This window comes from Ochotona curzoniae, unplaced genomic scaffold, assembly GCF_017591425.1.
Source record: "Ochotona curzoniae isolate NIBS_2020 unplaced genomic scaffold, NIBS_Ocur_1.0 contig_21, whole genome shotgun sequence".
NCBI classification, from domain to species: domain Eukaryota; kingdom Metazoa; phylum Chordata; class Mammalia; order Lagomorpha; family Ochotonidae; genus Ochotona; species Ochotona curzoniae.
In genome coordinates, this window is record NW_024465322.1 from 3,239,347 (window position 1) to 3,256,585 (window position 17,239).

Genomic DNA, 17,239 nt, shown 5'->3' on the forward strand with positions numbered 1-17,239 from the left:
CTTTGGAATAAAGTGTAGCTAGCGTTGGGTTTGGGTGACCACACGAAACAGCGCTACGTGCCACGTAACTTTAGTGTACTTCAGAAAACGTCAAATCAGTATTACTAGCAATTCCTCATTTCGGCCCTTATCATCTATCCTAAGAAATTCATCAAAACAACAAGCACGTTTAGTGGAATATTATCAAGAAACCCTGGAAACAACGTGTGTGGTGCAGCGGCCGGGCCTAGGCTCGTTCAGTTAAGCAAGTCAGGAGGCCAAGAGGAAGCGATGAATGCTTCACGTTTTGGGGATGGTGGAACCATGTTTGATCAGCTTGAAAAGTTTTAATGAAATTGATCCTGAGCAGACGTTTGGTTTAGCAGAGGAACACTATCTAGAGTTAATACCTACCTTAATGAAATTGGCATTGATGTAGTCTGAGTCTTGAGAAGGAGTTTTTAATGTCAGCTTAACTCGGCTATGATCAACTAAAAAAAAAAAATTATGAAATATATTCAGTTAAACAGATTTTTGCTAATGTAGCATGAGTAAATAAAATATAACGTTTTCTTAAAAAAAAATTCATGAATACAGGGCGGAAGGGTAGGTGTCTGGCTTATTGGCTAAGATGCTGCTTGCGACATGTGCAACCCACAGGGAGTAGCGCCCAGGTTCCGGTCTTGTTTCTATTTCCGGTCCTAGTTTCTCACTAACGTGTATTGTGGAGAGCAGCAGATGACCAACCAACGGTATGCAGGGTCATCCTTCCGACTCTTTTCAGATATAAATACTCTGTGCATCAGCTCAGATTTGTGCAGCAAAGTCCAGGGGAAAAGTCTCTTTAGCTTTAAGATAACATTTTAAATTTTAAAATAGCTTAAACTTGTTTATTTCAAAGTCAGAGTTACAGAGAGGAGGAGGGATGGCCCATCTGCTGGCTCACTGCCCGAGTGGCAGCTGCCGCCGGGGCTGGTCAGGAGCCAGGAGCTTCTTCCTGGACTCCTGTGTAGGTGCAGAGGCCCAAGCCCTGCGCCACTGCACACAGCTTTCTCAGCTGACTTAGCAGGGAGTGGGACTGGAAATGCAGCAGACAGGAACTGACCCAGCACCCAGATGGGACGCCAGCACTGCACGCTAGCTTAATGTGTGAGGCGACACTGCCAGCCCCACAAAGTATTACTGATAAGATGTTAAGAATGACGAGGCATTTGTAAATTATGAGGGCATGATAATCTAAAACATGAGAATACTTTGACTTGTAATTCTTGTATTATATGATTTACATATTGTACATATTCGCTCAATATTTTCCATAAATTGCTTTATATTGTTTCTCATTCTTCCAAGTCAACTGTTTCTTACTGATTTCTATGAAATCTATATAAAAAAAGAGAAATCAGCCTGCCTGCTGATACTCCAAAGACTTTTCATTTAGGACTTATGGTCTCCTTCAGTGTAGAAAAGTTCTGAAGACTAACTTCCTATGACTTTTTCAGAACACCACGGGATGAATTCTTGTTACAACACACGAAGAGGCTCATGCTTGCCCATATGGTGTACCTCTTATAATGCCAACCTTGCTCACTTGATTAAAATGGCATCAGCTAGGGGCTCCACTACAAACAACATCTTTCCCTTAGTAGTTGGCACATATTTGGTGGGAGCCCATGAAATCCTAAAGCAGCAAGTGTATAAAATGTAAAATAGTGTGGCGTTATGATCCCTTTGGGTACATGGATAATGAATGCTAAAGGCAACTGGAATTAGAACAAAAAATACACAGAAATGAGAAACAGACATAAACTTCTTAGTCAATTCCTGAAACACAGCTAACACCTGTCTTCCAATGGTTTAAATTTTACACACAGTATTAGGAACCAGGTTGGCTGGTTTAGATAAGTCATTTTATGGCCAAGTCTTTGACATTTATGGGCAGAGTCATGCAAGAAAAGTATGAAAATTATTTATTTCCTCATGCATTCAGGAAAGAGAATGTTTACATGCTTATCATTGTTCTGTTTCGTTTTATGGATCCTCTACATATCACTCCATATACCTTCAAAACAGAGCTGAGCTTCTGGTAACAAGAAGAGATTCTTCAGCAGTCAGATGATGCTTAAATAACCACACCAAGCTTTCTCCTAACGTGTTTGGCAACGGTAAATCGGCACATTCCACATCCTAACTCATACGGTACATTAGTCTACTCAAAGTGCCTGGCGCAGAACACAACAGCCATTTACTATTGAGCCTCAGTAACTGTTTCTGCTGATTAAGAATCAAAACCAAAGGGACCAGTGCCATGGCTCAACAGGCTAATTCTTCAGCCTGTGGCACCAGCATCCCATATGGGTTCAAAGTTTGTGTCCCAGATGCTCCACTTCTCATCCAGCTCCCCGTTTATGGTTGGGGAAAGCAGTGGAGTATGGCCCTTGTCTTTGGGACCCTGCACTGACGTGGGAGACCTGGGAAAGGCTCCTTACTTCCAATCAGCTTAGCTCTGGCCATTGTGGCCATTTGGGGAGTTATACAGTGGACAGAAGATCTGTCTCCACCCTCCAAATAAAAATTTAAAAAACCTTTAAAATGATCACCATGATTAACACTACATGAGAAAAGGTACCCTGCATCACATCTAAAGACTGGCTTAGTTTTTGCCTTGTCCACAAATCACAGGAGCATCAAAGCGCATCCGGAAATCTTGACCTAACAGCATCGAGAAATCTCAATTCTGGGATGTAATAAAAGCTCTTAGAATTCAAAAGATTTTTTTTCTTTTTAAAGAAACCACTAAAAAATATATATGATTTGAAAAGACTTCACCAATGAAAACATACAAATGGCAAATGAAAACATATTCAGAGGAATGCAAATTAGACTAAAAGAAATAAAATGTCCACACAACAAAGATGTACACAAAAATATTCACAGCAATTAACTTGTGAACAATTAAACAAAATCCAATATCTCCATCACAAAGGAATGTTAATAAACCCATTCCCACTGATACGTGCTATACAAATGAATCTCAAAAATGGACTCAATGAACGGAGCCAGAAACAGAAGACCGTGCAGTTTTGTATGATTATATTTACACTGAATTTCCATCACAGAAAATCTGTAGCAATACTGAGCAAACTACAGTTACCTAGAACTAAAGGTATGTCTTAGGTGTAATATATACGACCCAAAACGAGGGTGGGCATTTCATGTAGTGGTTAAAATGATACTTGAGGTGCCCAGACCCCATTTTTACATTGCCTGGATTTGAGCTGTGGCTCCACTTCCAATCTAGCTTCTTGCTAGGGCACAATTGGGCAGGCAGCCGATGCCATCTGAAGTACTGGGGGGTTCCTGCCATTCACATGGGAGACTAGAATTGAGGCCTGGGCTCCTGCCTTGGGTGGCACTGGAACAAACTAATGGATACAAAATTACTTCCTATAGCAATCTGCCTTTCAAATAAAGTTTTTTTTTTTTTTAAATGTATTTATTTCTATTGGAAAGACAGATTTATAGAGAGAGGGAGAGACAGAGAGAAAGATCTTCCATCTGCTGCTTCACTCCCAAGTGGCTACAATGGCTGGAGCTGAGCTGATCTGAAGCCAGGAGCCAGGAGCTTCTTCTGAGTCCCCCAGAGGGGTACAAGGTCCCAAGGGTTTGGGCTGTCCTTGATTGCTGTTTCAGGCCACGAGCAGGGAGCTGGATGGGAAGTAGAACGGTCGAGATACAAACTAGCACCCATAATATGGGACCCTTTGCCTGCAAAGTGAGGAGTTTAGCCATTAGGCTACCACACCAGGCCCAAATAGTCTTTAAAAAAACAGAAATGTGCTAAAACTGAATTATGCTGACCACTGTACAACTCATACTATTTCGGGGTGCTGGCGGGCTGTGCAGCAAGTTAATCCCCCGCTTATTAGTGCCAACATCAAATATGGGGGCTGCTTTACATCAGGGTTGTTCTTCTAATCCAGCTCCTGGGCTTGATGTCTGGGAAAGCAATGGAGATGGCTTAAGCCCTTGGGCCTCTGCATTCACCTGGCAGACCGGGAAGAAGCTCCAGGCTCCTAAATTTGGATTAGCCCAGCTCTGGCAGTTGCAGCCAGTGGGGGAGTGAACCACAGATGGAAGATCTCTCTCTGTGTACCCTCCTGCCCTGTAATTCTGACTTTCCAAGCAAAATAAATAAACCTTAAGGAAAAAAAAAAAACCCGCAAAATTATTCTCGAACAGTTGTAAGCATACATCTCTAAGTACAATTAATTTCAATATCACTTTACAAATCAAATAAGTAGAAAAGTATTGGAAACCTATCCATCAAACCTTAAATAACTAAAAGGAAAAAGTACATTGTCATTCTGATTACATTAGAGCAACTAGAGACAGCTCTACCACAAGGTCTCACAATTTCAGCTCCAGGACATTTTGGGCCTATAGAATTCTTAGCTGTGGAGACCATACCTTAGGCATTGTAAGATTTATAATAGTATTACTGGTCTCTACCCATTACATACCAGGGACAGCCTGCCCACCTCCAAATCCCACAACCAAAATGTGCCTACACACTGTCCAACGTCTCCTAGGAGCAAAATCACCCCAGCTGGGAACCAATGTCACGATGCAAACCTCCTGGGTTTATGTGACCACTCTACCCTGTTAGCTTCACAACCAGTTATTTAACTTTTCTATGTCGCAGTTTGCTGTATGCAAAATGTCAGCTAATGACAGCTATCTTACAATTCTGTTATAATTATGCAATGTCGTTACCACAGAACATAGCACCATGTCAGAGTTCTCATTTTGCAGAAGGCTACTTGAGCAACACGCCCCTAACCCTCCCCTCTCCCCACTCACTGTCTACTGGCTTGACCAAAATAAAAATCCTAGGGCAGGAATTCTAGTCAGCTTGTCATCTGCTGTTTGCCAACGAATTGCATAGGTTCCACATTTGGTAAAAACGCAATGAAACAACACATAAAAACAAAAATTCCAGAGCTGTTGAACATGTATCTCCCTAGGATCACCTGTGTACTGCATGGTGGGTCTTCACCAGATACTAAAGTTACTGGCATCCTGTTCTGGACTTTCCAGCCTCTAGAGCAGCAATAAAGAATTTTCTGTTCATTGTAAGCCAGCTTGTGATGTCTGTTTAAACAGTGTGATTGGACTGAGACAATTGGTGAGAAACATGGGGCATATTTTGTGAAAACATACTGAATGGCTAAGTACGCGCTGGATATAATCCTAACCATTTTATGTTAACCTTTGTAATGCTCAAAACAATCCTAAAAATTCTGCTATAACTTCTATTTTTAGCTACTATCACCAAATACTTGAGGCTGATTATTTATAAGGAAGAGTAGCCTATTTAGCTCACAAGCTGGGGGACTCGGAGTCTAAACAACAGGGACCCTCGAGGGTCCCTCTGAATGCCTCAAATCGTGCTGGAGAGCGCCAAGAAGAAAGCACATGGTGTGACAGAAGGGCTCAGGCTCACATTTAACAAGAGCCACCTCAACCTCTTCTGAGGGCAGAACCCCAATGCCTAAGTCCTCCCTACCTGGACCCACCTCTTACAGATCCCGCCTCCCTGGTGCTCAAGCCTGGGGGGTGGGGACAGTCAAGCCATGTCAATCACACACCACACAGAAACAAAGGCAGGGGGGACCATTCCAAATCACAGCCAGCAAGTGGTAGGGGCAGAACTGAAGTTCCGGGACCAGAACCCTTTACCATCCTGCTATGCCGACACTTGCTAATTCTGCTAAGTGGAAATCTACACATCCTCGAGCAGCGAATAATGTAGAACAGTAACAACAGAAAGATGAAATTTAGGTGAAGAAGTCAGCTAAGAAGATAAAAGTGAGGAGCTGAGAGATAAAGGGATGATTCTTAAAGAGTCATGGAAGATGAAATTTTAGAAACACTGATAAAAGATAACAAAAATTGATAACGAACTGATAACACAGTGATAAAAGGCCGCTGAGTCGGGCAATGAGTAAGTTACTGGGAACTTCATTGAGAAAACAAACTTTAAGAATGAATGAATGAGAACAGAGGATGTATGCTAAAGAGAGACTAAAAGAGCAGGTATGAAGATAGGTTTTATTTTATAGGACGGGGACATGGCCAAACATATTTTCTGAATTAAAATCAATTTGCCAGGAAACTGCGCTACCTAAACATGAATATTATCATTATTGGATTATAATGCTGTCCGTCTAAAACATGCCATGGATACACGGTCCAAATGTACTGGAGACATTTTAATATCTCATTCCTTTCATGCATGTTTCAAGTTTGTAATGAGATCAGATAACTAATTTGACGACACTTGACAAAATATATTCAATTGTTTATATCATTTTACCTAAAAGAGTAAAACAACTTTTTTTTTTGCACATAGTCTACAAAAGTAAATATCACTGAATTTCTGGTATTGTTAATTCATTCAGCATTAGAGAGACTCCCCAGTAGCTGGATAACCAGAAGCAGCAACTGCCGGACATAGAAGCAAGCAGCAGAGTTTCAGATGATTACCTACTAAGTGCCTTCCAGAAGGTAATTAAAACTTCCTGTAATGAGAAAACTCAGGAATACAGCTAATCGGGTTACAGCACGCTCATTAGCAGTTCCATTTGCTCTATCAAGGGCATTGCAAACTTACATGGCAGTATGTCCTTATATCTGTTCTTTTTAACATTTTCTTCTTTTTCTCCAGTGGCTGTGGGGTAAATCTTTTCTGTTCTATATTTGGTAGATAATCTTCTTAATCGCTTAAAATAAAAAAAAAAAAAAGTTCAAGTTTAGAGAAACACTGATCATTTAAAAAAAAAATTTTAATGATTTACAAATAACTTTTCATTGACTTTTGCTGACCCCAGTTCTTCATAAGTAATTTTTGTTTCTCTAAACTCATCATTTTCTCATCCCATAATAATAAATCCAGGAATAATATCCTTTTGAGCTTGAGTACAAATATAAATTGATGTTTGTTCCAAATGCACAGCTTGGGGGTGCAGATACCAAGAGGGAAAGCAGCTTTAAAGAACAACTCGAACAAACCGAGCCAGGCTCTTTAACTCACTCCTTGAGACACGCAGTCTACTTCTGGTATGTTAACGAAGGGCTCGGATCACCAGCCAAGTTTGAAATCCAGGCGTGAAGCAGTTAGGTTTCTTTCTGCCTCTTCTGCATAAACCGTGGGCCCCCGCGATGTGTAAGGTTCTCTCTAAGGCGCTGGGGATTACTCGTCAGACACTGCAGGACAGAGCTCCTCCACAGAGCGGGGTCGTGCCTAACAAAGACGGGTTCTCTTCTTCACTGCATTACAGAAGTGGCTTGTGGCCTACTGACAAATTCTTACCACATATGGCAGTAGGGATGTGCTTTGGGCTGGAATATTTCTGTGTGTCAGTAATACACTTCCTGCTTTCAGAAGCACTGAGAGTCAGCATTGTGAATTGTTTAAATTCTACTCAATTACATGGCTGAAATTTAATTTCAAAGGAGGCTCCTTTCTCCCAGACTTAAAGACATGTTGAAAGCACTCTGATTTTATTACTTAACAATCAAACAGAAATAAAATGAAAAAGATGTCTGACAACGTTTAACTTTATTATTTAAAAAAAATTTTTTTCGCTATTTGTGATGTTGATATTTAAGTAACTAAGAATTCTATGTCTGTATTTTTTTTAAAGTACAGATGTTAATAGTAAAATATACTGAGGAGTGAATAAGTTGCTGTTGCTAAGCATATGGAGAAATTAAAAGTACAAAGATACAATGTTGGGAGAAAAAGAAAAAACATTACTCATACAACCCCCAAGAAGGGTAATTCAGCAAATACTAACGCACATTCCTAATTCAGGAATTTATTACAAACCATCCTCCTGATAAAAATGGCATGCATGTGAAATGATCTATGCACAAAGTTATTTGCTGCATTGTTCACATGCAGACAGTAAAATAAAAGACTATTAATAGGAGACTGGCTACATTTGTTTCATGCATTTAAAGACAGCTGGGAAATAAACGAAGGAATTATATAACATCCTATGGCCACTTTCAAAAGTATATATTAAATGTATAAAGCAGGACACGCAATAATGCATATAATATTGATGTTAGAGACATCTTCCCATCCAGCTCCCTGCTTGTGGCCTGGGAAAGCAGTCGAGGAAGGCCCAAAGCCTTGGGTCCCTGCACCTGGTGTGGGAGACCCAGAAGAGGCTCCTGGATCCTGGCTCCTGATCAGATTACAGCTCTGGCCTTGGTGGCCATTTGCGGGTCATATCAGTGGACTGTAGATCTTTCCTTTGTCCCTCCTTCCCTCTATACATTTGCCTTTCCAATAAAAATAAATATTTTACAAATAGATTTTAAAAGGAACAAGTAAACTAAAAATGACTGTCATGATTTTCATTACTCTGTTATCAAAGATCTTTATTTACATACTTAAGTCATATATATTAGACCTATATGCCTGGGCCCCACGCGCTAGCCTAGTGACTAAAAGTTCTTGCTTGCATGCACTGAGATCCCACATGGGCACCGGTTCTAATCCCAGCAGGCTCTCTTCCCAGCCAGCTCCCTGCTTGAGGACTGCCCGGGGGCCTAGGGACCTTGCACCCATGTTGGAGACCCACAAGAAGCTCCTGACTCCTGGCTTCGGATCAGCTCAGCTCTGGCCATTGTGGCCACTTAAGTGAATCAGTGGATGGAAGATCTTCCTCTCTGTAGTTCTGCCCTTCCAATAAAATAAATAAATCTTTAAACATATAGTCATTACCCAGCTTCAACAATTATCTACATTTTTGCCAAGCATTATCTCCTCTAACCCAAACATTCAACAGGAGGCTCCAGCCGTTGCGACCACTTGGGGAGTGAACCATTGGACGAAAGATCTTCCTCTCTGTCGTTCCTCTCTCTGTATATCTGACTTTCTGATAAAAATAAATCCTTTTTTTAAAGATTTATATGTCTTATATACATATTCAGAATTTTTGTATTTCTTCTGATCAAAGATCAGATACTTGAAAAATTATATTTAAAGATTTAATGTCTCGCTTTGGAACTCTGCACCCGTGCAGGAGACCTGGGAGAAGCTTCTGGCTCCTGGCTTCGGATTGGCTCAGTTCCTGCCGTTGTGGCTGCTTGGGGAGTGAATCGATGGGTGGAAGATCTTCCTCTCTGTCTCTCCTCCTCTCTATCTGCCTTTGCAATAAAAATAAATAAATCTTTTTAACAAAGATTTAGTGAATCACAAAATGCAGTAAATCTGAATTAGAGAAAAAACGTTAACTTTACTAGCTGCAGCAAGCCAACTGGAGAAGGAGTGTGTCCCACAGTCACGATCAGCTGAAAAATCGAATGGAACTGCCAACACGAGGCAAGGAGGGTGAATTTCATTCTAGTGTGTGGATGTTTCCGGAATAATTTCTTCTTCTACATGACTAATTAAGTTTCTGAGAAATGTGCCATGCAAAGTTTTTAAGTTTAGTGCCTGTAAGTTTCACTGACATGAGATACTTTTGTATCACAAATTTTTTTATTCACAGTTGTTGAAGGTTTGGTAGACTATGGAATGCCTTCTTTGAACTTAAAAACAAAGAATGTTCTATTAAAAGTCTTCTGGGGCCCGGCGTGGTGGCGCAAGTGGTTAAAGGTACTTGCCTTGCACGCCCGGGATCCCATATGGGCGCCGGTTCTAATCCCGGCAGCCCCGCTTCCCTTCCAGCTCCCTGCCTGTGGCCTGGGAAAGCAGTCGAGGACGGTCCAAAGCTTTGGGACCCTGCACCCGCGTGGGAGACCCGGAAGAGGCTCCTGGCTTCGGATCGGCATAGTATCGACCCGTTGCGCTCACTTGGGGAGTGAATCATCGGACGGAAGATCTTCCTCTCTGTCTCTCCTCTCTGTATATCCGCCTTTCCAATAAAAAAAATAATAAAAATAAACCTTTAAAAGTCTTCTGCATAAGTGGTGTACTTGGGAATTTTCATATCCACAGAGGTTAAAAGGTGGTCCATAAAGTATTATGATTTGCACTTAAAATCAAGCAAACTGTACTTAACTGTATTAATTTAGAAACTCTAGAAATTTATTTACTACTCAAAAAAGTCAGTTTATAGTCAGCTGCCTGAACAAATGTGCTGGGTGTGCCATCCTACCTTGTGTGGCAATGAGTCTATTTAACCTCTCCAAGTCTTACCTTCTGTAAGGCAGAGAATACCTCCCATTCAGCAAGGAGCCAGGCACATTAAATGGCTCAGTGTTAACTGCTACTATTGAAACAATTACTGAACCTCAATGTTACCTACTTAAAATGCTCATTAGAACGAAGAGTTACAGAGCCCCAGCCAATCTGTCTAAAGCCATAAAGGAGTTTGTATGTTAAGGCTGAGGTTCTCTCACAATCACCTTGGAGGCCAGACTGTGGCACCTATCTGGGTTTCTGATGCAGTGGGCATCTTGAGTGGAGCCCGGGAACCTACATTTTAGTAAGTTTCTGGGAATTGATACTGCTAACTGTTGGCCATTTATTAACATTTCCTGGTCTGACATCTTTGCGCTCTGAAGGCGCAATCACTGTTGATTGATTAGCTGCTAATGGGAGCTGATTTTCCACAATTCTTTGGTGCCTCTACATTTGATGCACTGGCTGGCAGTATAAAATGATTTTTGTAAAAGTGATTAGGGATTTTCCATGGGAAATCGGGAAACAGGGAATGATAAAAAGGAAGAGAGTCGTGATTAAGGAACAACTGAAGAAAGGCTGTGGGCAAGGAGCTCACGGCTCGGCCCCAGGCACAGCTGGACAGCAGGCTGCGACACACAGGGGACTTGGAAGAAAGCATTCAGAGGTCTGAGTGGCGAACAGGAAAAGCAAAACTTCCAGAATAATCCGACTCATCAACAGAGTCTAAGTGGAAACAGCCTGCCCGAAAACACCCGCCTTGATGATCAATCACCTTTCTTCGCCCCCTGGTGGTTACACCACTTGCACACTGTATCTACCTTTCAATCCCTGGGGCCTGATGTTCCGCATCCAAAAATCATCTCTACTTTTTGCATTCGTTTTATCTTTATGTACTCCAAACGTTCACGTAGTAAAAAAAAAAATGCTATCAGACCAGCAATCTCCTACTTATTAGATGCTTTTCTGTTGAGGAAATTAAACATGGGAAAAGTTTTATTTTAAAGATGAGACTACATGGACCCTGCCGCCTCCCAGCTTGGGCCAGCAGGCAGTGAGGACTGGGGGGAGCAGGGCTCACCGCCAGGACTCGGTTCCACACACTGCTGCTGAGCGTGTGGCCAGTTCAGGCAGGGACGCCTCAGCAAATGAAATCGGATTCAGCCCCACACAGGTACTGTATACCACATACAGTAATGCAAACAGCGCTCACGTAGCCACCATCTACAAATAGAACCTTTGTTTTCCCTTCCTGGGGGCCAGGCCAGTACCGCATCGTCTCCAGGAAAGCTGCTAACAAAGACCAAAGTCCAGTCACATGTTCTTGACAAAAAAATGTCACAGCACACGGTGACACTTTATTCATCAACGTGACACACTGCAAGAAACAGCACTGAATCAAAAACTTACTGCATATGAATTATTTCATAATCCTATAGCGCAAAACGGTTTTGAAAAAATCATCTGCTGCCTTAAATAGCAAAAATACAGCTAAATGATTTATTTACAAAAACTTATGAATATCCTCCAAACCCTTGATCAGGTGTGGCTTTTTAAAAAACTAAGCAAGAACAACAACAAAAAAGAAAACACTAAACTGTAAGGAAAAAAATTCAACCGAGTCTATCTTTGTTTCAAGAGCTGATTTAAATAACTATTCCTGTATCAGACACTAACGTACCGGCCAAGTCCCACATTTAGAAAGACCCCAACGGTCAGGCACCTCAAAGGTAATTACAAATTTCGTAGCTGAATTGCATTTTTAATTTTGTCCATTTCCTAGTCTCTTTCCAGAAACGCATTTTTCACCAGCAGCCCTCCACTCTGACATCACGTTTTCATCATTTCTGCTCTTGCTAGCGGTGGTACACTTCTGTACCCCGGTTAAAGTGCTATTTCCTTTGTGAACAGGAGGCCTTTTGAAACTTTCCCACTTAACGACAGCCTCAGCGAGCTTCGTCTCGATGTTGAGCCCACAGTGCTGTTTCATGTATTTCCATACTTACGTATCTTGCAAGACTATAAAAGCAAAAATGGGTAATTCAAGAATTATTTCTTGAGCCATCTGAGGTGGTGAGTCATAGAAGTGTTCTCTAAACTGCTTCTCAAAGCCCTCCAAAAAATCTTTAAGCACCAAGATCTGAGCTCTTAAAAGGGCAGAACAGCTGCGTTGTTTTAAGCACTGAAGTGACACAGCACGTATATGAAGGTACATGAAGTATGCTCAATTTCTTGAGTCTACCAACTCATTGTCAACTGGCTTGTCCACTGGGCATCGCAGGCACGCACAGCAGTGCCATCTGACAGTGTGCTGCTCAAGCCAAAGGCCTAGGACTCATCCTCGATTCCCGTCTTCACACTCCACTCCACCCAGTACAGCAGCAACTCCTCTTAGCTACCCCCGTTAAAAACTCTTCCGTCTCTTCACAGACTTTGAGAGCATCCACACATACTAGATGTCAGCTGAACTTTAAATAAGTACTACTGAGAAAACAATAAATCCATCCAAAAATATAGTTAAAACGGGAACCAAACTAGCTCAAAATCTTTGGGACTATGATGAGATACAAATTAGATTTCAAAGCTTCATAAGCCCTCCCCCACCCTGCTACTAGACCGTACATCACTGGCCTTATTTCCTCAGCACTGTAATACTTGAAAAAAAAAAAAAATGAGTTCCACTAAGACACCACTTTCAGGAAACATGCTACTAACAGCACACAAAACTTGTAAGGCCAGAGTTAAGCAACGGGCTAACCCGCTGTCTGCAACACTGGCATGGACAGTGCCCTGTGGATGCAGCCCCTGGCTCCTGCTTTTAGCCTGGCCTTGTCTTCATGGTGATCTGGGGAATGAGCAGGCCAGACAGAGTATCTTTCTCTCTATGACGGCCCAAACTGGGCTCACCTGTAGCGGGGGGTCAGGAGCTTTTCAGATTTTCCACACGGGTTTAAGGATCCAAACACTTGGGCCCCCTTCTGTTGCTTTTCTGGGCCACATGTAGGGAGCTGGATGGAAAGTGGAGCAGCTGGGATGCAAACTACTGCCTATATGGGATGCTGGAGCCACAGGTGGAGGACTAGCCTACTTTGCTATGCAACTACATCAGTCCAAATAAATCTTTTCTTAAAAAATGCATCACACACAGTGAAATAAAAATGGAACTTCCATAAGCTTAGGAGTTATGCTTAGCCAGTAATAATATCTAATGTATGGTGATATTACTCTTGCCACTGATTTTTTAAAAGTAGGGTATGGGCCCGGCACAATAGCATAGTGATTAAAGTTCTTGCCTTGAACACGCAGGGATCCCATATGGGCGCCGGTTCTAATCCCAGTGGCCCTGCTTCCCTTCCAGCTCCCTGCCTGTGGCTTGGGAAAGCAGTCGAAGACGGCCCAAAGCCTTGGGACCCTGCACCCGCGTGGGAGACCTGGAGGAGGCTCCTGGCTCCTGGCTTCACAGCTCCAGCTGATGCTGGGCGCTTGGGAAGTGAATCATCGGATGGAAGATCTTCCTCTCTGTCTCTCCTCCTCTGTATATCTGCCTTTCCAATAAAAATAAATAAATCTTAAAAAAAAAAAAAGTAGGGTATTCAGTTCCATCCATAGGATTATATTATTTTTCTACAGGCTATTCCTAAATCTTTACAAACTTAAACAATACTCACACCATTAATAGTAATTGTTACAAGCATCTAAAACAACCAAAGGAACAAACTACATCATTGCAAAGTCTATGCTAATTGCAAAACAGGCAATTCTGCTTTTCAAAAATGTATCTTTTTATCTTTGTTTACTTTTTACCTAATGCTGCATGACCAGTTCAGAAATGCATGCCATACCTTCTCAACTAAGGACAACAGACTCTGTAACCTGGAAGGAACTAAGAGTCAACCTCACAGCTCTTCTCTGCTGCTTGCTTTCCTTTCTGTAAAATGGGCAGCTTCTTCCTCAGTCGGGTAAAGTGAGAAGTGCATGGTATTTTCCAAAGCACATGGAAAATGGAATTAAAAGATGCTGATTTTGACGCAAAAAAAATAAAGAGATCCTTGCATACATATGAGAGTTCACTAAGCACAAGCTGGCACCAGTTTGATCCTCAGAATGTTTTAAATCATCTGGATTTGATAATCTCTGGACTTTCACTTTAGGATAGTCATAGGCTTTGGGATCTCCCCTCCCCCATTGGTTTCCCCTACATTATTACAACAGTGTAGTCCTAAAACAGTCTCAAGTCCATCACTCTGCTACTTAAATTTAAATGTATCCTGACATCATGGATAGTACAGACAATGGCAGAAAGCCCAGCATCCTTGACTGGAATCCCAACCCCTAGGCAGAGAGCTAGATGGGAAGTGGAACAGCGGGGATTAGAACCACGGCCACATGGTATTCCAGCACACGCAAGGCAAGAATTTAGCCATTGAACCATTGTGCTGGACCCACCCAGTTCTTCTGATTTAAGGGGTAGCATCTATTTCCCCACTGACCTTCACTTGTTAAAACAGGTTCATTATAGCAAACATGGAAGTTCAACAGAGAGTATTCATCAAAACCAAGGGAGAAGCAGCCCTGAAGGGGCAACCCCTGCTGAGATGCACCTGGGATCCCATCCTACCAACACTTGAAACACTGAATCCTGAGCTTGACCTCATTGAGTACTAGCACCTTAAGAGCCATTTAAGGTCAGAATGCATAGTAAGCCAATGTTGTAGATACCAAAGTGACCAGAAGGTACCCAAATGCGGTGGATTCACTGCCGTTTCAATCACATCAGCCAAAGATTTCTCAAGCATTAATGAGACACTTCCAATACCACCTCTCTTTTAATAAGTGTCATGGAAGCTTTTGCCCTTGTAACATGGCAAGTTAAGGCAACATGTTCGAACTGTGCTATTCATGAACAGGTAAATAAATTTAGCATGCTGCAATAAACATTCTTCCTAATAAAAAAGGACAAATACGAACCTACTGCAAGATTGTTAGTGTAAGGCTTGTTAGGTAAAGCTTCTGTTTTATGTATATTTAAAATCAGCATGGACCACGTATCACTTTTTCTTAAAAAGATTTATTTATTTATAGTGGAAAGACAAACATGCAGAGAGAAGAAATACAGAGAAAGATCTTCCCTTTACTCACTCATTCACTTCCCACGTGGCCACAACAGCCTGGAGCTGAGTCAAGCCAAATCCTGGAGCTTCAACCAGGTCTCCCATGCGGGTGCAGGGTCCCAAGGCTTTGGGTCGTCCTCCACTGCTTTCCCAGGCCACAAGCAGGGAGCTGGATGGGAAGCAGGGTGGCCAGGATTAGAACCGGCACCTATATGGGATCCTGGCGCATGCAAGGTTGAGTCTTTAGCCACGAGGCTATCACACCGGGTCCAGATCACATTTTTCTTAAGCAGGGCTGAGGTCCAGAAACCTTGAAGCAATAGGAGGTGGGCCCGGCACAGTAGGCTAGCAGCTAAAGTCCTCACCTTGCACGCACTGAGATCCCATATGGGCACTGGTTCTAATTCCGGTAGCCCCGCCTCCAATCCAGCTCCCTGCCCATGGCCTGGGAAAGCAGTGGAGGATGCCCAAAGCCTTGGGACCCTGCACCCCTGTGGGAGACCTGGAGGAAGTTCCTGGCTCCTGGCTTCGGATGGGTTCAGCTCTGGCCGTTATGGTCACTTGAGGAGTGAATCACTGGACAGAAGATCTTCTTCTCTGTCTCTACTCCTCTCTGTATATCTGAGTTTCCAATAAAAACAAATAAATCTTACAGAAAAAAAAAAAAAAAACCCAGAAACAAGAATCGGCTCACTTGCCTGGGTATATTAAGGTAACTTAGATGGCACTCATTGTTCTTGTATTACCAGAAAAGGCAGCAAGGGGCTCTTTTCTCCTTCCTCTCGAATTTATTTTACTTCTCATTTAAACGCCCCTACTCACCCTTCTTGCTCATCATTCAGAGTAATATCTGAACTATACTGTGTCCTTTATTCACATTACAAGACTTGACAAGACTTACTAACAAGCTCCTTAATGTCTAAGCACTCTTTAAACATTCGCATAGGCATTAAAGAATTTCTGATTTCAGGAGTAAAGCCATCATAAACACTGGGGAGAAGACATCCAAAAAAAAGCCATGACCCATGCTTTTGTATGTGGGATTTAGAACTCCACGCTTTCTTCACCTTTGCTCTGATCACCGGTGCACAGTTCAAAATTTAGCATCACTTGTCATCTAAGAATTGTGTAACTAGAGAACTATTGTACCTATTTGAGGTAAAGTGGAATTCAGACTTGACAACACTGATCATTTCAGCTGGAACTCAGTTGTAAAGAGGTCCTATAGTAAGGTCAAACAACTGGGGCTGGCACTATGCTGTAACACTCTAAGCCCCAGCCTGCGGCAACCGCAAGTACCAGATGCGGGTCCAGCTTGCAATCCTGCTCCTGGCTTCTGGGATGGGAAAGATCTCTGTTGCTGCTGGTCCTTCTTTCAGATAAATGAACTTAACAAAGCATGGGGGAGAAAAATCACCAGGAATGGATGGGTGGTAGAGACTGTGGCTAGATACCAGGGACAAACCTCTGCGTTCCTTCACGGCTTACCACTATCATTACCCAAAAGCTGCCAAGAAACTTCTTAAATGCTAACTGCACTGAAAAACAAATGATTACAGGAAATGTGGACAGCTTGCATCCCGAAGCCTCAGATTTAATATGTCCCACATTCTCCAGGAAAAACTTTAGGGAGCAACCACTTCTTTTTTTTTATATATATACACCATAAGGCAGCCACAGAATCTAGAATACTGTACAAAAGGAAGATTTTTCTATGACTTCAGAGGAATGGGAAAAATCGTCAAAGCTCTGTTGCATAATTAAAAAGATTAAACACTATAGAAAATATGAAATGTGGGAGGAGTCACTTATTTGAAAGAGAAGTGGTTTAGAACAACTACATTACCACGTAACAAAATATCTTTACCAGTTTTGAACTCAAATCTAATGACAGACTTTTCAAAACACATATTACGAAAAATCAATTTTTATAATAGAAAGAAGAAGT

The 17,239-nt window shown here is 42.1% G+C and overlaps 1 protein-coding gene across 5 annotated transcripts in view; it reads right to left on the minus strand.

The window, feature by feature from the left end:
* The window catches only part of PTPN12 (protein tyrosine phosphatase non-receptor type 12), a 52,765-nt gene that overhangs the window by 26,096 nt on the left and 9,430 nt on the right, over positions 1 to 17,239 (minus strand). For 2 of the 5 annotated variants that reach the window (XM_040971211.1, XM_040971198.1), the window contains exons 2-3: positions 6,653 to 6,761; positions 394 to 470 (exon numbers count right to left, since the gene is read on the minus strand). In XM_040971211.1, coding sequence (XP_040827145.1) covers positions 394 to 470; positions 6,653 to 6,761 — 186 coding nt within the window. Of the gene's footprint in view, positions 1 to 393; positions 471 to 4,629; positions 4,632 to 5,691; positions 5,698 to 6,652; positions 6,762 to 17,239 lie in introns of those variants that run through there. The other 3 variants (XM_040971201.1, XM_040971210.1, XM_040971208.1) reach the window with 2 other exon arrangements.